The sequence below is a fragment of the Camarhynchus parvulus genome, chromosome 23, assembly GCF_901933205.1.
Source record: "Camarhynchus parvulus chromosome 23, STF_HiC, whole genome shotgun sequence".
NCBI classification, from domain to species: domain Eukaryota; kingdom Metazoa; phylum Chordata; class Aves; order Passeriformes; family Thraupidae; genus Camarhynchus; species Camarhynchus parvulus.
Window position 1 is genome coordinate 3610198 of NC_044593.1, and position 20039 is coordinate 3630236.

Here is a 20039-nt window from a genome sequence, read left to right on the forward strand (position 1 = left end):
CATCTCTCTGACATTATTAATCTGAAAATGTTGTAGAAGATTCAGAAATATAGAAGTGCCTACAAGCAAAGTAAGTCACATACACCAAGAAAGAAATGGCAGCTCACTCTTAGACAGGTGTCTTGGGAGCATTTCCTTGAGTAGCTGCAAGCTGCTGTCAACTGTACATGGAAATCCTTCATCAGAACCATCAGCAGTGACTGAGCACAGGCAACACCAGAGCTCTGGGTGTGACTGTTTCTGCTGAAAGGTAGAGGCACAATGGCAGTCACAGATTCACTTCTCACTGGAAGCAAATGAAATCTCTGCTTGAGGTACCTCTGTGAGCAGCTGGTTACATAGAAGGTGAACAAGGCAAAGAGAATTCCCTGTAGTCATGTGAAAAACCCCATAAAGCCAGTTTCCAGAACAAAACCCACCCAAACCCCACCACTGAGCAACACTGGAATAGCTGCTTGGCTACTGCAGTGTTTGCTGGCCTGGGACAGCGATGTGGAAATACCACCAGCTCCAACTGCACAAAGAACTTTCAGATGATGCAGAAACAAAGACAGAGATGCTGCTCCTGGGGCCAGGACAGACCGGTCACACTGGGCTTTGAACAGGAACCGCAAGTTTTATAGTAAAAAAAGCCACCGCATACTAGAGCTGTTTTATGTAAAATTTAATAGAATAAGCAGCTATTGCTTATGGTTGTATTTTTTGTGCTTTGATCTTTGTCCCTCCAAGCCAGTTTTTTTCTTGTTCTTATTCTTATTTTTCACGTTGTGAGTTTCATAATACCGGACTCCGACTTTCTTGGAGCGCTGCTGCCTCTCGGCTCGTCTCCTCTGCAAACACAAAACACATTAGCAAATCCCCAGCATCCAGAGCCTCAGTGTCTGCAACTCTCCAATGGTGCTCACTTTGCATTCCACACACGTTAAGTAAAATAAATAATTTCAAACAAAATGTTACTGATGTGACTCTGTACAGAACGCACCCGCCCTGCTCTTATGGGAGAAAGCTCCACTTCTGTCTTTACAGCAAGATACAAGATTCAATCTGGTGTGCACAGTCAGGTAAGAGGGGGATGACAGAAGTTGTCACAGAACATTCATAACAGAATTCTGTTTTCATTCCCCTTCTGTTCATGCCCAAAGTCTCAAAGCTCTTTAGTGACAACAGGCTCGTTAGTGATATGGCCAAGGATAAAAATGCCAGCTTGTTTCCCTGCTCAGTTGTACTACAGGAAAGCACACTTACTTCTTTGCATGTGAGCTTCTTACAAGGCTGTTTACCCAACTGGTCATCATCATCACTATCCTCTTCTCTCATCTTTCTTTTCTTCTCTGTGCCTGCAAACAGCAGAGATCATGCCCTTGGTATCTTCCAGAACACTCATTTGTTTGAAGAATTTCAGGCTGAGGTCACCATTTCAACTCCTTGGGCAACATATTCCCTTGGCTGTATTTAAGAGCTTCTACCAAAACAACATGAATGTTCCTCACAAGAGAATCACAGCTATTACTGTGAAAACTGCTCTCAAGCAGCAGGTTGTTCCAACCCCATCCAAGTCCAGGAGAATTCCACAATCCTGTCAGGACAGGGCTCTCACACTGGATTGTGCATTTACTCAAACTGACAACAACTGAAGCCTCAGTAAAAACCTATAGGTTGAAGTATCTCTGCTTTTATAACATCCCAAACCCCATCCACTCCTTCCTGTAACACCCAGGGCTGCTCTGGCTGCAGCCTGCCCAGGGCTCAGGCTGCTGGAACTCAAAATTTGCCTTCACTGTATCTTCCCTCACTGAGAGGGACACCTCCCATCACACAGAAAGCTGCTCCACAGGAAGGCTACACCAGGTCAGCCCTTGGGACAGCTAAAGGGAGATTTAAGTAGTTTTAGGGGAAAAGATCTTGCACACAGGATCCAGTGGATGCTTCTCCCCTTAATGCCATTTTTTTCTCTGGCTCATAGGATTTCCAAATGTAGATTAAGAACGTCTACTAATCTTGTTTTACCTCTGTCTCCAGTTTCTTTGGGTTCTTCAGCCTTCTCCATGAATTTTGCAAACACTTGGTCACTCAGTCGCTTGGGGATTCTATGGAAGATAAAAGCAGCAATAAAAGATTGCTGTTACACAAACAGTGACCACCTCTGAGAAGCCATCAGACTCCAGCAGATCCCAGTCCCCTGTCAGCATCAAAGGCAGTCTTTGGACCAGAATATTGCAATACCCTTGTTGCTGGAGTTGCTGTGCTTGTGTGCTATATGAGAGAACATGTAGCACTTAAACCTTGACATCTCCCTCCTCACAAGGCTGGTGGGTGAGCTTTGCTAAAACTGGGCCTGCTGCATGGGCCAGGATTCACTGCACATGCATGAACACCCAGGCATATCCAGCCTTGGGATTATCCAAAATCAAGGAGAGATCCAAGGATGCAGTATTGCTGCCCAGATAACCAAGATAATGCTAACTCTAATCCATAGTTTGAGAGGAAGCTTTCCAAAAGTGAGAACATTTTTAATTTGCTGGTAAATAGCAGCTCTTGGAATAATCTTTCAAAAACAAACTGCTACTTGGCCCAATTCCCAACCCTTATAGCTAAGCCAGATAAGCTGTGGCAACTTATGTGTGTCAAGCAAGTCAGAAATTGAGTCAATCTACAGCAGAGCCTCATCAACCCTTTCCCCCCCTGCAGTGTATTGGACAGATTCAGGTACCTTATTGCTGAGAATCTCTTGGCCTTGGCTTTATCCAAAAATTTTCTGTATTTTGCGATCTTGTCCTCCAAAGCTTTAAGAATCGCTTTAGAGCTCTCCTGGACACCTGGTGCCACCTGCAATTCCTCCTCTCCTGGATCCTGATGTTCCTCATTCTCCTCTTCCTCTTCCTCCTCTTCCTCCTGCTCCTCCTCTCCAGAGGAATCATGATCTGTGTCATCAAACCCTGGCACATCCACAGGAACCAGGTCTTCTTCTGAGAACTGAGGTGCCACGTTAATCCTGCCGTAGTTCTGCCGAACGTGGGACATGAGCTGCCTGATTTCATTGTTTGTGTTGTTCCCCTCTTCTGCTGCCTCCACACCTGGTGCCACCAACTCAGAGACTTTCTCCTCTGTGATACCTTGGCTGGATGTCACAGCTGCTTCCAACACAGGAGGCTGCAAGGAAGAGCAGGATGTATCATCCCCAAAGTCTGTCCCACCATCTCCAGGAACAACTTCCATTTTCTCTCATCAGAAAAAGCCCAAGATGACAACATGATTACTGACATTTCTGGTAGTAATGACTCAGACATCTCTGTAAAGAGCACTGCTACCTGGTCCTCACCAAATTCAGGTGTCACATGAAGGACCATGCTTGGGCAGAGCCCAGGAAATGCACTGCCAAAGATCCATGGCACTCTGGGAGAAGCAGCAGTGAATACCATTAGGAAAGTCAAATATGAGGGAAGAGGAGGCACAAGCATCACATTCTTACCTGGGGACCTGGCTGACCTGCCACTGCTTCTGCCATTGGTGGCATCACAAAGAAAGGGATTCTGCCCCTCTGCCAGTCATTGAGAACCATCTTGCTCACAGTCTGCAAGTCAGGCTCACCACCCTGAGAAAAACAGAACAGTTTATGTCCATGTTTGTGGGGCACACAGCCCTCCCATGCCCCTGTGAGCAACAGAAACATTGCCATTTCCCATGTTCAGAACAGGCCACAGGCCCTTCCAGCCCACAAATGCAGGAGGCTGGCACACCTTTAGCAGTTTTCCAGTCCTAGCAGCAAGTTTCTCAAGGAAGTCTTCTGTATCCGTCCAGGACTCAATTTTGTATGTCTTCCTGATGTACTCTTCTTTGGCTCTTTCCAGCACAGCACAAATATGGTCTTCAGGGCTCTTAATCTTTTCAACTTGAACCTGAAAAAGCACAGCAGAGCATCAGTAGAGGATCAGCCCTCTGACACCATCACAGTGGGAACAAGCAAAGCCTCCTAGCCCTCAGTGCAGGCACATACCACTCCCTTGAGCACAATGTCTGTCTCTGAGTCTCCTGATGGATAAACCACGCCGGGGCAGTCAATGAGGAAGATCCGCCGCATCAAGGTGATGTACTGCCACACCTGGAAGAGACCAGCAGCTGCCCATCAGCACCCCCACACAGGCCTTGATTCATTTTTGAAGCCAAGAGTCAGAGAAACAGAGCCTGACCGTTCCAGATTGCAAGGCAAGATGTTTTCTATTACCATCTATATGGCAGTTGTCTTTTGTCAAGTGGGCAGTTTGCCTTATCTCTCTCTCTGAGTGATCACACCCACTCCTCCCTCAGGAGGGGACACCTGCTGATAACAGCCATTGAATGTCACTGCATGGCTGATAAGAACTACAGCATCCCATTGGGAGATGGGAGCCCAGAGGGAGGAGCCAAGCATTCCTACCCGGATAGAATCTGGAGATTCTGGAACACCAGCACGGCTCCTGCACTGGATTGCCCAGAGGAACAGCAGCTGCCTCTTCCCCTGGATCTCCAGAGGCAGAGACTGCACCTTTCTCCAGGATCCCTGCTCCAGCAGAACCACCCCTGACACTGCAGGAGGGCTGAGCCACAATTCCAATGGGACTGCTGCCAGCACCCTGACCCACAGGGTGTCAGCTTGGGTTCTGACTCTGTCAGTGTTGGTTTAGTTCTCTGCAGTGTTTATTTTATCCTTTTATTTTTCTTCCCTATTAAAGAACTGTTATTTCCTGCTCCCATATTTTTTTTGCCCAAGAGCCCCTTAATTTAAAATTTATAGCAATTTGGAGGGGTGGGGAGGGTCTACATTCTCCATTTCAGGGGAGGCTCCTGCCTTCCTTAGCAGACTCCTGTCTTTCCAAACCAAGACCCTGACCCAGCATTTGGATCAGGGAGTGAGGGCAGCTGAGCATTCCCATCATAGCCCTGCAGTACAGCAGGGTGGGAATTTGGGAATGCTGCCAGAGCAGGGACTGCCCATGAGCCCCTCCTCAGGTCACACAACCTGTGCAGGTCAGTGCAGAACCTGACAAGGTCATTAGGCTGTTTCACATGAGCACATTTGTGTCTTTAGCACTGGGATGTTCCTACCTTTGTTTCCCCTGCAATGGGGGCCACACTGCAGACCTTCTTGGACCTCAGGGTATTGATCACTGAGCTCTTGCCAACGTTGGGGTAACCAATGAATCCCACACTGATCTGCTTCTTGTCAGAGTGTAACTGGTGAGAAATAACAGATCCTTTTACATCTTGGAGTGAGGGACAGAATTACCACTGCAGTCCTGAACCCCAAATGCTAACAAAGCAAAAGACCACACACAGTAACCTCCCCAAACCAACCACAGATCCCCAAAATTGTTTTGTACCTTTCCAAACTGCCTGAGGAGCTGGATGAAGGCACCTTTGCCGAATGGGTTTGTGAGGCTGGCATGGAAAGCAAGTGTTGGATACTCCTGGGAAAGGACAGTAACCCAACGCTTCTGGAGAGGCAAAGAGGACTGGGTTAGAGATTGGGGCTGGACAGTGACACTTCATGCTCAGAGAGGAGGACACAGCCTCTGCACTGGGCTCACAACTGCAACATGAACATTGCTAGGGAGGAACCTTTGAAGCACTTCCCCAGCCCAACAGCTAAAAGCTCTGAGTATTGTTTGTATTAAAGACAAACAATTTCCCAAAAACGCCTTCACTGCTAGCTAAAACTCATTAGTTTAATGACATAAAGCAAACCAGCTGGGGTGGATATGGATCCTAGGCAGACTAACATTTAGCACACTCTGGAGACAACAGCTGAACTGTTAAATCCAGACAGAGGAAGTAGGGAATTTGTGGCTGGCGTGTGTTGCTCAACTTGGCCAAACTTGGACAGATTTACATGGTAATTGTTACTTTTACTGCAGGCAAGCAGAGAACTCCCAGCGCCCCAGCTGCAGTACGCCTTTCCAGACCAGCATGGGGACTGGCACAGAGCTACAGCCACAACAGGAACAAAGAAGGTCCACAGAATAACAGGCAGGACTGTGCTTACAGTGGCCCAGGTAGGAATGAGATCACATTTGTTCAGGACAAAAATGAGATGTTTCCAAGGCTTCTCCTTCTTAAGGTAGGATTCCACGTGTGGGGAGCGAGTGCCCATGGGATCTCGGGCGTCAAGAACTTGAACAACAACATCTGATGAGTCAATCACCTGAAAAATAAAAAAAATCCACACAGAAGTAATGGATTTTGCAGAAAGCAAGATATCTGTACCTCCCAAATGAAAACTAGTCATATTTGAAACTACATCATTAATTTAAAAACCTTGTATCCTTCACAAACTGCTAGTTCCCCACAGACTAGTGAAGTTCAGACTAACATCCATTGATGCTCTACTCTCTCCTCTCCTAAACCCCCTCCAAATTCAGCCTGGACAGTTGAATGACTTTTACCTGTTCTTATGCACCAAGGAAAGAAAACACTACACCCAAATGGGAAAACTAAAGTGCTGCAGCACACAAACCCCCAGCGTTCATCCTCCATTCAGCAACAACTCCCTTCTCCCATTTCATAATGCATCAGGGTATAAAGGATGTTTTCTGGACCAATATGAAACACACAACCAAGCAGGAACCTGCTGTTAGTCCACGAAGCAACTACAGCAGGGGGCTGTCATTTATGACTTGTTTCAAGCCAAGTGAATTTGTTTCACAGCTTTTTCCTGCAGTTTTGGCAGCCTCTTACTGAAATCTGTTTTGCTCAACCATTCCCAGTCCTTTTAGATCCGAATGAAGAGGTTTTAAGCTACATTCAGAAATGCAGAGCAAAAAGTCAAACAATTTCACACCTAAGAGTCACTGAGAGCACACAAACTGCTCATACCACCCTGATTCACTCAGTCTCCATTTCTTTGGCAGCCATGGTGGCTCATGGAGAACTGAGGGTCAGAGCTCTCCCTAGATGACCCCATCAACATGCCAGATGTTTTTATCCTAAAGAAACTTAAGGGAACATGACTCTTTTGCTTGTGGTGAAGACCCAGGAATCCAAGAGAAACTGACACCTTCACTCTGCCAGTCCCCATCTAGATAATGTATTTTAAGAATGTTTGTTCCTGTAGGACAAGAGCTCAAGAATCGAGCTCAGTCAGGCAGAGATTTAGAAATTAAAATCTACTCTTTTTGAGTTTTTCTCGTTGTTGCTGTACAGTATTTCAGTGCTGTGCTGAAGCCCCTAAATGTGTAAAGGCTGACAGATGTGACTGCTCAAACTCCAAGTGCCATTTACCTTGTAGAGCTCACCCCAGATTCTTTTGGACTGTCCTTTCTTAAAGATTTCCTCTTGTGCTTCATCCCTAGAAGACATCACCAGAAACATCAGTACCACAGATACAGTCAGGACCTTCTCTTAAGCAATTTACAGACAAAAGAGGGGACAAAGCCCAAGTTGGTATTTAGCCAAAATCCCACATTCAGCTAATCTCCTTTTCCTTCCTCCTCACACAGTAACAGCATTGATGGAGGTACCAGATCCTTCTTTAAAAACAAGGCTGACTTTTCATACATGTACACAATGAATGATTTTCCTTTCCAGTCACCTTACACCAGTGTCCTCTGTCACCAGGTCTCGGTCCTTGCCCTGGTCATAAGACTCTGACGAGGCCTCAGCATTCTCCACCAGAGACTGCACATCACTTGCAGACAGAGTTGGTCTTTTCCTTTGTGCTTTGGGGCCAAAAGTTGTTTCAAATGTTTCTGTGTCAAGAATGTGAACTCTGGAGGTCTGAGGAAAAACAGGTTGGTTAAAAAAAAACAAACCCCAAGCACCAATTTTTTTCCAATCTCTCGTGACACACAGGGAAGGAGCCCCAAGTTCAACAAGCCCTGGCAGCCTGTAAGTGACAGGCACTTCCTTAACAATGTTTGAGTTTTCCACTTCAAGCTTTGAGAAACACAAGAGTGGATACTTAATAAGCAACAAAACATTCTGCACTTGCCAACGAACCATGCTTCAGTTCTTCCACCATAAATGGTGTCAAATGCAATTACAAGCACCGTGATGAAAATTCAGCTGCTATCTTTGATCACTGCTTGTTTTTCTAACAAGAGCACAAATCTCGCCAAACTCTCAGATTTTTGTCAGGGATAATTACAATCAAAACTAGATTTTAAAGCTTGCAATGAAAGCCAGCTTGTCTTGGAACAGCAAACAGTCCATGGCTGAAAGCAGCAATTTGTTTTTGTAATGCATGTTTTAACACAACCTTTTCCCTAATTTAAATAATGTTCTTATGACATGAACTTGCAAAGTTTCCATATGACAAAACAGCTACCAACAGTCCAAAATAGTGGTTTGGACACCGTGAAAAAATGACAGTAACTAAAACTTGATGTTCTAGAAATGAAGGCTGAATGAAGAAGAATTTCTGATACAGGATAAAACACATGTGTTTGAGTTCAAATTCATCTTGTGAGTGTCTGCAGGGTGCAGCAGCCTCAGGAAAGGCCCAGAAGCTGTTAGAGGCATTAGAACATCAGCTGGCACATTAACCTATCAGAAATTAGATCATAATATGACAGCATCATCACCTATCAATGAAGGCTTTGGGCTGGAAGGGTCCTCAAAGCCCATCCAGTGCCACCCCTGCCATGGCAGGGACACCTCCCACTGTCCCAGGTCACTCCAAGCCCTGTCCAACCTGGCCTTGGGCACTGCCAGGGCTGGGGCAGCCACAGCTGCTCTGGGTACCCTGTGCCAGGGCCTGCCCACCCTCACAGGAAAGAATTTTTGGGGTAATTTCCTACTGGAAAATAAGAATTTTTATTAAATAATCTTTGCCCTCACACTTGATGGCCACAATGACAGGGAATCAGAACCATCCTTCCCCAAGGAATCCACTCCAGCTGCCCCCTTGCAGAAGGCAGTGTTCCCCAGGCTGAGCAGGGACAGCAGAGCTGCTCACAGGTGTGCACAGTCAGGGATACCCACGTGTGGTTTGATCCTGTCGTGGAACAGGGACATGGGCAGCTTCTTCTGCTTCATGATCACCCTGTAAGGATCCTTCATCACAGTCTCCATCTCCTCCTGGAATTTCTGCAGGGATGATTGCTTGATCACACGAGTATTTCCTGAGTGTAAGAAACAAACATCACACCTGGCCTTTTCTGATCTCAACTGCTCCAACTGGGACACTAATAAAACATGAACTTTGCATCTAGGAACAAAAATACCAGTGAAAACCAAAAGGGTTTTATTTGAGACCAAGCCCAAAGAAGCAGCCAATCCCTTTCTTTCCCATCATTTATAGGAAATTTTTAAAGTATCTCTAGGACATTTTACAGTCATACACATGGGCAAACCTTGGGGAACAAAACAGGAGGCAAAAATAACCCCCCTTAGGGAAAGCAAAGCCCCAAGGCACAGGGACAGGCAAGGGGTGACAATGATGCCTCAGGATTTCAGCTTTCATATTTTTAATATATTTGTAATCCTGCAGTTCTTTAGTGTAGAACTCCAAACTCCACACACAGTGTGAGCTGCTGCTTTCCCATTTTGGGCAGACACAACAATTCCTCTCCAGGCCTGGCAATCAAGGACACCTCACTGCCTCAGGCCCTGAGAGATGGAAACAAAAGTGAGTTGGGGGGAGCAAACTTGGGGTCAATGACTTCATTAGCTGAAGATGCAATTGGAAGATGAACCCCCAATATGCAAATGTCCCAAAATTATAAAATGTGAAAACCCCTGACCCATTGTCCATTTTGGGTGTAGCCCCTTCTGGAGGCTTTGTCTGTCCTAAATGTACCTGAAGACCTTCAATAAATAGAACTGCTTTTTATTCCCTTAATTTTGTCTGGCCTCTGTTTTTAGGTAGCTCCAAAAAGGCACCAACAGCAGCAGGAGTCCCTCACCTTCCCACACAGCTCTCAGATCACCATTCTGAAAATAACACCTTGTAACACACTAAATTCAACAGCTTTGAAGCTTGCTGAGTCTGGAAGTTGGACAAAACTCACCAAACCATTTGATATTTGGTTCCACTCTTGCAACAGTGCCTGGTGCCACAGTTGACTGATACTGCAGAGGTTTGATGACTTTGCCACGTTTGTTCCTAAGGGACAAATGAAGACAATCAGTGCACAAAGGGCAGCACTGACCCCTCCAGCCCCTGTGTGTGCCAGGCCAGAAGCAGAGGCACAAAATGCAGAGGGACTCTTCCCCTGCAGTGGTGAATGCTGCTGTGCATCCCACGAGGTGAGTTACCCAACCCTGAGTGGCAGTGATGGCAGTCACAGCCCCTGGTGTCACTCCAGCCTGGCCAGACCCTCCCTGAAGCTGCTTGTGGCAGCCAGGAAGGGCTCCTGGGGCTGCAAAAGGCACCAGTGCTGTTTTCTGGCAAACCCCACTGAGTTCTCTCACAAAACCAGCTCTGCAGGACTCACCCACACGGGATTTATAAGATGAGACCTGGTTTGAACTTAGCAATATCTCAAAATCCCTCCTGCCCATCTGCTCTCCAAACAGGGGCAAATTTGGCACAAGAAACCAAACAAGGTGATGTGAAACAGAACTGCCATGGCACAGACACATGGGTGCTGCTCCCCTGCCATGGATCTCTGTGTGTGGGACAGGGGCACCCTCTGTGGAGATGCTGAGGGAGCTGAAGCTCTTCAGGTGTTTTGGGGGAGATTTTGAGCTGTGCTGCTGTGGGAAATTCAGGAATTCTGTGTGGTTTGGGTATCTCCAGGCAGATACATCAAGTGTTTCCCAGCTGTACCCCTGGTACATCACTGGGCTGCTGAGAGCTCGGGATCAGGCTTGGGATCAAGCTTGGGATCAGGCTCAGGACCAGGCCTGGGATCAGGCTCAGGATCAGGCTCAGGACTAGGCCTGGGATCAGGATCAAGCCCGGGATCAGGCTCAGGATCAAGCCTGGGATCAGGATCAGGCTTTCAAGCTCATAGGGTTGCAGAGCCCACCACAGAGCAACTTACAAAGTTTCCATATGACAAAACAGCTACCAACAGTCCAAAATAGTGGTTTGGACACCGTGAAAAAAAATGACAGTAACTCAGACTTGATGTACTAAAAATGAAGGCTGAATGAAGAAGAATTTCTGATACAGGATAAAACACACGTGTCTGAATTCAAATTCATCTTGTGAGTGTCTGCAGGGTGCAGCAGCCTCAGGAAAGGCCCAGAAGCTGTTAGAGGCATTAGAACATCAGCTGGCACATTAACCTATCAGAAATCAGATATAATATGACAGTATCATCATTTGGGCTGGAAGGGACTTTAAAGCCCATCCAGTGCCACCCCTGCCATGGCAGGGACACCTCCCACTGTCCCATGTGCTCCAAGCCCTGTCCAGCCTGGCCTTGGGCACTGCCAGGGATCCAGGGGCAGCCACAGCTGCTCTGGGCACCCTGTGCCAGGGAACAATTTTTGTGGTAATTTTCTATTGGAAAACGAGAATTTTTATTAAACAATGGATCTTTCCTTCCCAGTTCCAGTCCTGAGGCGTTCTGTGGCCTGTCCCGGGATCGCGGCCGGGCCAGGCGGGGCCGCTCACCTGCGCTCCTTCTGCCGGTACATGTTCAGCCGCCGGATGGTCGCTCGGTCCCGCATGTTGTTCCCTCCCTCGCCCCCGACGCGATCTGCGGACACAAGAGAACATCAGCCCCGGTTCGGTCCGGTCCGGTCTGGTTCAGCCCGCCCGGCCCGCGGCCCTGCCCGTACCGGGGTTGGTGCTGGCGCGGGAGGGGTTGATGGAGCAGCGGCCCTTGTAGCGCGGCTTCACCATCGTGCCGGTATCGGTGTCGATGTGGTGCGGGTATCGGTGTGGATGCGGGTCCCGGTGCCGGTATCGGTGTGAGTGAGGGTTCCGGTGTCGGTCCGGGTTCCGGTGCCGGTATCGGTGTGGATGCGGGTCCCGGTGCCGGTATCGGTGTCGGTGCGGGTTCCGGTGCCGGTATCAGTGTCGGTGCGGGTCCCGGTGCCGGTATCGGTTCCGATGCCGGTGGCGGGACAGGCCCAGAGCGCTCGGGCCGGGCCGGGGACACGCGCGCGGCACTTCCGGCGCTCAGCCCCGCCTGACGCACTTCCGGGAGTCGCCGCTCGGCGGCGCAGGCGCTGCGACACCTCCGGGCCCGGTTGCCACGGCAACCCCGGCTGGGCCTGCCCGGCCCCGGGGCCGGGTCCCTTCGTGTCACCCCGTGTCCCCTCCGTGCCCGTGTGCCCCGTGTTACTGTGCCCCGTGTCACTGTGCTCCTTGTCACTGCCCGTCTCCGGAGTGGCGGTGCGCGCCCGGAGCGCCGCGGTGTGGCCGGGTCCGGCCCGGGCCCGCGGGGTGGTTGGGAGTCCCGGCGGGGGCGCTGGCACGGGAGCCCCCATTGTTCGAGAATGGAGTTTGTTCAGTGACACATCATGGAAATCGTTCGGGAGAGCGGCAGAGGCACTCCCGGCCTCTCGCTGATGGATGGGGGCTGCCAGTGTGACACTGGGGCTGCCGATGGGACACTGGGGTGGCTGGTGGGACACGGGTGGCTGGTGCGACACTGAGGCTGCTAAAGGGACACTGGGGCAGTCAGAGGGACACTGGGACAGTCAGAGGGACACTGGGACAGCCAGAGGGACCCTGGGGCTACTGGTGTGACACAGGGGCTGCCAGAGCCCCTGTGTCTGGCTGACACTGGGACAGCCAGAGGGGCACTGGGACAGCAGAGACTCGAGCACAAGGCAGTGCTGCTGGGTGTTTACAGGCACACAGGGCTGCTCTTGCTGGGTTACTGGCAAAGAATTTTAGAAATTATCAATAACAACAGTGCGTGATTTCATGTGCGGGTAACGAACTGCATGGATGGTGCATTAACAGATCAATTCTGTGCAAGGTCTGTATCCAAAGCCCACATCCCTGTTACTGCCAGACTGTAACAGCAATTTGAAAGCCCCTCACCTAGGGGAAATGAACAGAGCTGAGCTGAAACTGTGTTAATTGATAGCAGAGCTTGGGCTGGGGCCAAGCTCAGCACCTTGGGGAATACTTGCCCAAAACACAGCTCTGGCCCATCCTTCCCAAACACTTATTAGCAGCACAGCAATGTCCTTCTGGTGCTGCTAATGCTCCTTTAAACCCAGAACAATAACAGAGCTGCTGGGATTTTGTTCTCCTAATGATTTTCAGCGTTTTGCTGTGAGGTGCAGAGTCCCTGCTGCACAAGGGAGCCACGATGAGTCAGGCCCTGGGACATGTTTTGTAAGACTGAGTCTGGAGTTGGAGGCTGTTTGGCTTAAGCCTACACGTTCTGGTTTTTCTCTTTAATAGAATTATCTGTGCCTTGGGCATTGAAAAAGTACACATTGATGTGGCTATAAAAAAAATCAATTCCAAATTGTAGATAATTGTTTAAGCTATCAGACTCGAGGCTCATGTAGAAGAGTTTTCCCGGGACAAGTGTGTTTTCTATTAGAGTCGATATCAATCTGTCAGAAGAGCCTTTTGATTTTCAAAATTTTAGACTAAATAGTTGAGTAATACTTTTGCTCTGCTCTCCCCAACTCTTTCTTCCTTTCCCTTAAGAAAACTCCCTCTTTATTGTTAGCAAGACATCTTGGGGAGCAGCCAGAAAGTCGCCGTCTCTTTCTGCGAGGGAACAGCCCCAGCCAGCTTTGGGCAGGAGCTGTGGCAGGGAGAGCTTGTCTTGGGGATGCCCTGGAGTTGGGTGCTGAATTCCCAGGTTGGAAGTGTTGGTGGGAGGGCTCAGACCCTGTGCCAGCCATTGGGGTGGGCTACGAGCCTGGATTTTGTGTCATAAGAAAAGATTCTGCTGATAATATGTGGACCTGCTTTCGAACTGGCACCTTGCTGTGGCTCTTTCCTCACTCTCACAGATCCCCTGGCCCAAATTCCAGCATGGGGCCAGCAGTTGGTGTTGAACTTGCAGCATCCCTGAGGCTGCAGCTGCTTGTTGTGTATCTGATAACGTGCAAGTCAGATATTTTGCTCCACTAAACTGATGTGTTGTTGTTCCATGACTCACAGCTTTTCCTTTGCTGTTGATGTTTTCCCCCCCATTTCAATCTTTAGCTTTTTCTCATTCTGTGCTGGCCACAACCAGCCAGGACAACAAGGTCACAGATCCTTGTCCCTCTCCTCTGCTACGTGGCCTCAGCTCCTCTGCCTGACCAGGGCTGAAATGAAATAATTTTGAGTTTTATGTGGCCTCATCTTTGTCAAATCCCAGTGAATGTGGTTACATGATGCCATCAGAATGACTCATTCCCATAATTACATATGTTCTGAGGGGTTATTCCCATTGTATTATTAAAAACTAGTGATGTTGGATTTTTGGCAGGGCTTGTCTTCCTCGTATGATCTACAGATTTTGTCAATTAAATGAAGGAAAAGTAGATTTCCAAGAGTTCAGAACAAGACCAGACTTGCACTCAGAGCCCTTTTTCAGTGTGGTATTGAGCTCCTCTGTTTCATTAACAGAATAAGCATCCTCAGCCATCTCCCTCTATTGCAGCAGTTCTTGCAGAGCACAAGTGGATTTTGTAGCTCCTCTTCAAAATCACAGCAGAAGATCTTGCAGGCAGTTTATCACCACAGCAGCTTTCCCAGCTCAGTTCCTCAGGCATGGCTTCCCAGGGATACAGGAGCAGGAGCAGGGGGCTCCTGGGCAAAAGGCTCCAGGTGGGACAGCAAAGAAAAAGCGATCCTGGATTGTTGTCTTGAATATGGAGTTCCCAAAATGGTGACTGAAGGAGGAGAAAACTGAAGTCAAGAAAAAGGCAGAGAGGTGTAAGAGGGCTTTGAGAGCCCAGGCTGAGCTGTGGAGCAGGGTGCAGCCCCGGGAGCCTGTGGGGGCTCAGAGCTGGGCTGCAGAGCCCTGGGCTGCACCCTGGGACCAGCTGCCAGCACTGCAGATCCAGCAGGCACCAGTGCTCTGGGAGATAAAGCACTTAAAGAGGAATGTTCCCCCTGGTTTGATTTGAACAGTCAGGAAAAGTGACTTCTGCCCTTGTGGGCTGGGCTCCTCTGTGGCCCTGTCAGTGCTCTAAACCAGCATTTTACCTCAGGCAGGAAATTACAATATACCACCTACCTGGCTGTCTCTTTTCCTGTTCTTCAAAAATCCTGGAAATTCCAGCAAGCAGCTCCATCCAGCTATGGTTTGGCATTCAGTTGGGTGTGATGTATTACCATGTACATAAATGCCATCAGGGTGATTTATTGACGGTGACTGATTAAATACACTGGTATTTCTGTACTTTTAATATAGATTTTTTTTAATGTGATGCCTATCATGTCTGTCTGTGAAGTCTATTGACTTCATAAAATTTGTAAATATATATCTGAATTATCGCTTTTGGTGTTCTTAGACAATCCAAACCATAGTTTTAGAGATAACCTTTTTCTCACTATCCTACTTTGTTTCCTTTAATCAAAGCTAATATTTCTCCTGAGTGAGAAAACATTTAAACATAAACATGGGCTAAGGAGTATATACATTACCTCCACTTTTCTGGGGGTGGAAAGTCAGTGAATTACTGTGTGAGGAGTGTGTGTGCACACAGTTCATTGACTGTAGATGATGAAAAATTCAGATTTATATTACCCAGAGAGGGTTAAGAATGTGATAGAACCACCATGTGTTTGGTGACATTCATCATCTTTAGGTTCCAAATCTCAGCAAATAAGAGAGAACTGAAACAGTTCCAAACCCACGACTGCAAGCTGTCCATTATTGTTCCCCTCATGCCATGGGATATATTGCTCAAAATCTGAGGAAACAGACTGGAAACCATCCTGCAGATTCCAAGTTAATGGAATTCTGTCCAGCAAATAACACCAGTTAGTTCAGCAGGGAAAATGAAGCTGTTCCCTGTGCAGTGGAGTTCCTGACAAATCATGTCTGTCTGTCTGTCTGTCTGTCTGTGCATCCAGCAGCTGCTACTCCAGTGTTGCAGACATCCTTTATGAAAAATCCTTTCCTTAGGATTTTTCCTCCTGAGAAGCTGAGAGGCCTCAGGAACAAAATGTAAACATTGATTATCTGCTGCTGTGGAATGCAACAGGTGCATCTGTGATTGGTCTCATGTTGGATGTTTCTAATTAATGGCCAATCACAGCGCAGCTCGCTCAGACTCTGTCCGAGACAGAAGCTTTTGTTATCATTCTTTCCTATTCTATTCTTAGCTAGCCTTCTGATGAAATCCTTTCTTCTATTCTTTTAGTATAGTTTTGATATAATATATATAATAAAATAATAAATCAGCCTTCTGAAACATGGAGTCAGATCCTTGTCTCTTCCCTCATCCTCAGACCCCTGTGAACATGGTCGTACTCCAGTCCAGCACCAAGCTGATCAAAGCACAGGGTGGGAATAGGTGCAGGAGTTGGAGCAGTGATGTTCCCAGCCATGATCCATGATCCATGATCCATAATCCATGTGGTCCTTTGGCTCTCAGATGTGAGCAGAAGACTCTCAGGAGAGGCTCCTGTGTCTGTGGACATTTTTGACTCCAGTTTTGGTGAACAAACAAATGAAGCTGCTTCAGCAAACCCATTTATTGATTTATTTGTTTAAAGACATGTATTTTACAGTGATGCCATGGAAACAACACCACAACAGGGTAATTTAGTGCATGGAAAGAGAGCATTCACATGTGTGTGAGTTGAGGTGACATCACCCAGCTAAGGACATCTCAGCTTGGACTAGGGAGCTCTGTGTGCAGTTCATGCTGGTCAAAGGCAAAATGTTCCTAAATTCATAACTGAACCAGCTCTCTGGGAGTGGGAATAAGCACAATTCTTGAGCTGACTCAAAAAAAAAAAGAAAATAAATTGAATTTATTTTTTCATATTTTTTCTCCTAATTGTTCTAAAAGAATTTAATTTTAAAATCACCCCTACTGAAAAATCTTGGATATACTCAATATGCATCTTAAACTTCATGTTGCCTTTGTCCCTTTTTCTTCCCATTTTGCTCTGAAAAAAGGAAGAAAGTAGGGGAAAGGCTACAACAGAAAGAAGTTTGTCAGATTTTCTAATAATCCCTAGAGTTCTCTAAAATAGGTTCTGTTGATTTATTACATGCAGTTTAGTTTTGAAATAGTTGTGCTAATAGTGCCAGGAGTTACTGTAGGGAATCAAGTCATTACCAGAGCCTCATGTAGGAAACTTTCCTAATGCATTCTCTTTTCCTTAATCCTCACTGAGAGCTCAGTGGGGACGTGGCTCCAGGAGGGAAGGACAGGGAGCTGAGCTTCACCAAGGGGTGCTGGTAAAACTGGAAGGGAAAATGGTTCTGCTTGAAAGCAAAAATACTTCTCTCACAGGCTAGAAGATAGAGCAAGGTTGGATCATTCAGCTGGGAAGCTTTCAGAAATCATATGAACATGATCCATAAACAACTTCAAGGATGACTTTTAAGAACCTCTTTCTCCCCTTGCTTGGAATGCTGGTCGTTTATCATTGTGCTGAAATGGAATCCCCTTTCAAAGATGAAACAGCTTCTTGTTTATTTAAACACAAAGTGGACGAGAGGCTGAAAGGTTTTTCTGCCAGCAGAGCAGTCAGGGAGAGCTTGGTACAGCTCTGGAGCCCAAACAATGTGCAGCCTCCACGTCCTGCCCCGAGCTAAGCCAGCCCTGGGGTGCCTGCCTGGAGGGAGTTGGGGTGTCCTGGCCAGAACTGAGTCCTCAGTGGTCACCAAGAGCCACAGGAGAGGCTGGGGGTGTGGGCCGGTGACCCTCAGAGGGACAGGGAGCTCTCTCTCCTGCACACCTGTTGGCTCCAAACCTCAGAGCAGAGATGGTATGGAAGCAGTACAGCAAAGATTGGATTCACCAGGGTTACCCTGGGTGAGTTTCCCCTGCCCCTTGCCCTACCAGGGGAGTGGAGCTCCAGCAGCACGTCCCTGATCCACCCTGTGAGCCATGGCACATCCCTCAGGAGCACAGAGCTTCTGCTGAACTCTAGAGAAATGAAATGTGTCTCTATGTATTTATACAGAGAAATCCCATTTTAAATCCCCAGGGCAGGGAGGGAGAGGCCTCCTGTGACACTGCCCTGAGCAGAGCAGGCAGCAAAGCCACGCAGGGCTCGCCAGTCCTTGTCCCAGTTCCTCTGCTCAGCTGTCAGCTCTGGCAGAGCAGGAGAATCCAGGGAATTCCAGCCAGTGCCATGCACACAGGGGGTTTCTACCCAATTCAAAAATTTGTTTCTCTCCTGCAGGACCTGAGCTGTGCCTTCCCCCTCCTGCCTCCCTCCTGCCACACGTCGGGGTGGCACCAGCTGTCCCCAGCTTGGGATTGTCCCACAGCTGGGACTGGTTGAGCAGAGTCCCAATGTGCTTTTCTGCACAATGTGCTTTTCTGCACATAGGACTTCCATTGATTTCTACAGGAATTGTGTGTGTATGAAACAAGTGCAGAATGTGTAATGGAAACCTGCACTGCAGATAAAAAGGAGGTAAAAAACCGCAGCATGTACGGATCCACTGCCCATGGCAGAAGTGCATGGCTGCTGGAGCAGACCCCAGTCACAGTCTGTATGCATTAAAAAAATGTTTCAGCAACCTGTGGTTTGTTGGAACCTCTCATTTTCTCAATCTGCTGTGTGTTAAGTGGATCCTTCAGTGGAGAGTTCTGGGTGCAGCTGGGGTCCCTCTCGCAGGACGGCTGATTTGTGCTGGCAGCATTTCCTGGGATTTTCTTAAAGCTTTGGTGAGTTTCCCTTCCACAAGTGAGTCTCTGTCCTGTGGGACACCAGCCTCCATAGGGGCCAAGGTATGAACCACACACTCAGGAAGCTGGTTGTCATTTTGATTTTGGGTTTTGTTTTTTTTTAATTTGAAATAATTCTTTGAAGCAGATTCAGGGCAGATGCCACTGACCTCTTACCACAAATACGTATTTGCAATGATAAAGTCATACAGCTTAAAACACAAAATAAGGGGTGAGGGAAGAGAAAGAGGCCCCTGCTGTGTGTGTCTGGGTCCCAGGTCAGGGAGAGTGGCCACGTGGGTTCAGTCTCATCCCCTGGCTGAGCAGAGCTGTGCTGGTGCTGTGTGCTTGGGCTCCATTTGAGGCCTTTGATCATGAAATCAATCCCATGTCTGGGTCCTTCACTGGCTAATGCTCCACCTCTCCTGCCTGCAGTGTCCCCACAGAGCCCTGGGGACGCTGTGGCTTTGCTCCCACTCCTCAGCAGCGTTCTCCCACAGCGCTGGGCAGGGTGTGTGTGCAGCCTCCTTCAGGGTGCGTGCGTGGCCTCTGTCAGTCCGTGGGTCAGTCTGGAGTATATGTCTGTCTCTGGACATGTTACATGGTGTAGCAGTGCTCTGTTCAATAAAGCTTTCATATACATAGCAGCAATGGAGTCTTGCCATCCATGACACACTGCCAGCTACTGGGCAGGGCTAGCGGGCGTCGCGGGCACTGTGGCCCCTCTCTGTTTGTTCTTCCTCTTCTTGGTGCCAGACTTTGTGTCTTTGGTGTCTTTCCGATTTCTGTTCCCGTTATCTTGCTTTCCTTGCTCTTCCTTTTTCTTCCTTTTCCCTGCAGTACAGCAAAGGGGCAATGTGAGGTGGAGTGAGGGGAACCGATTGGCCCTGTCCCCTTCACCCTGCCCTGCTGGTTAATTCCTGTGCATTTAATCACTGCTCAGAGCCCCTTCCCCTCAGAACACTCAGCACAGCTGCAACCCTGGTCCATTCTGTAACAAGATAATCAAACTACCATTCATCCTGAAGGCTCTAATTCCTGGGAAAAACAGATCTATTCTGGTAGAGAGCTCCCATCATGGCAGCACGCAGGCATGCACCCCTGGCTGTTCTCTGGTCACGGAAGAAATTAAAATGGGGTTTTTTTGGCATGAGTTGGACTTGATCCTGAAGTTCTCTTCCATCCTTGCCATTCTGTGAATTCTCTAAAATAGGTGAAACCTGCAGCACACAACCAGCTGTGCCAAGGATCACCCCCCTGGGGGCTGAGCCCCTTCCACCTGCAGCTCTCCCAGGTGCCATCCCATCCCCATCCCCTGCATTTCAGAGGAGCCAGGAGCT

At 48.1% G+C, this 20039-nt stretch overlaps 2 protein-coding genes across 3 annotated transcripts in view; both read right to left on the minus strand.

The window, feature by feature from the left end:
* Positions 1 to 649: 649 nt before the first annotated feature.
* GNL2 (G protein nucleolar 2) lies at positions 650 to 12054 on the minus strand. Its single transcript, XM_030964738.1, has 16 exons — positions 11707 to 12054; positions 11540 to 11624; positions 9984 to 10078; positions 8956 to 9095; positions 7565 to 7749; positions 7255 to 7321; positions 6020 to 6178; positions 5358 to 5471; positions 5083 to 5211; positions 3995 to 4099; positions 3738 to 3896; positions 3470 to 3592; positions 2711 to 3150; positions 2008 to 2087; positions 1246 to 1337; positions 650 to 830 (listed from the first exon to the last, which is right to left on the minus strand). Exons 1-16 carry the CDS (start codon positions 11768 to 11770, stop codon positions 681 to 683), a joined length of 2187 nt encoding a protein of 728 aa, XP_030820598.1. The 5' UTR covers positions 11771 to 12054; the 3' UTR covers positions 650 to 680.
* Positions 12055 to 16540: 4486 nt separating this feature from the next.
* RSPO1 (R-spondin 1) overlaps positions 16541 to 20039 on the minus strand; it is a 31533-nt gene continuing 28034 nt past the window's right edge. For both annotated transcript variants that reach the window (XM_030964750.1, XM_030964751.1), the window contains exon 6: positions 16541 to 19533. In XM_030964750.1, the coding sequence (XP_030820610.1) occupies positions 19382 to 19533 (152 nt within the window). In that variant the 3' untranslated portion in view covers positions 16541 to 19381. The remainder of the gene's footprint in view (positions 19534 to 20039) is intronic.

Coding starts and splice junctions, on each gene's coding strand:
- GNL2 (XM_030964738.1), bottom strand. CDS start 11,770: ATGGTGAAGCCGCGCTACAAGGGCCGCTGCTCCATCAACCCCTCCCGC. Junction 6,179..7,254: donor TCTGGGGTGAGCTCTACAAG/GTAAATGGCACT, acceptor TTTATTTTTCAG/GTGATTGACTCATCAGATGT. Junction 5,472..6,019: donor TCATTCCTACCTGGGCCACT/GTAAGCACAGTC, acceptor TTGCCTCTCCAG/AAGCGTTGGGTTACTGTCCT.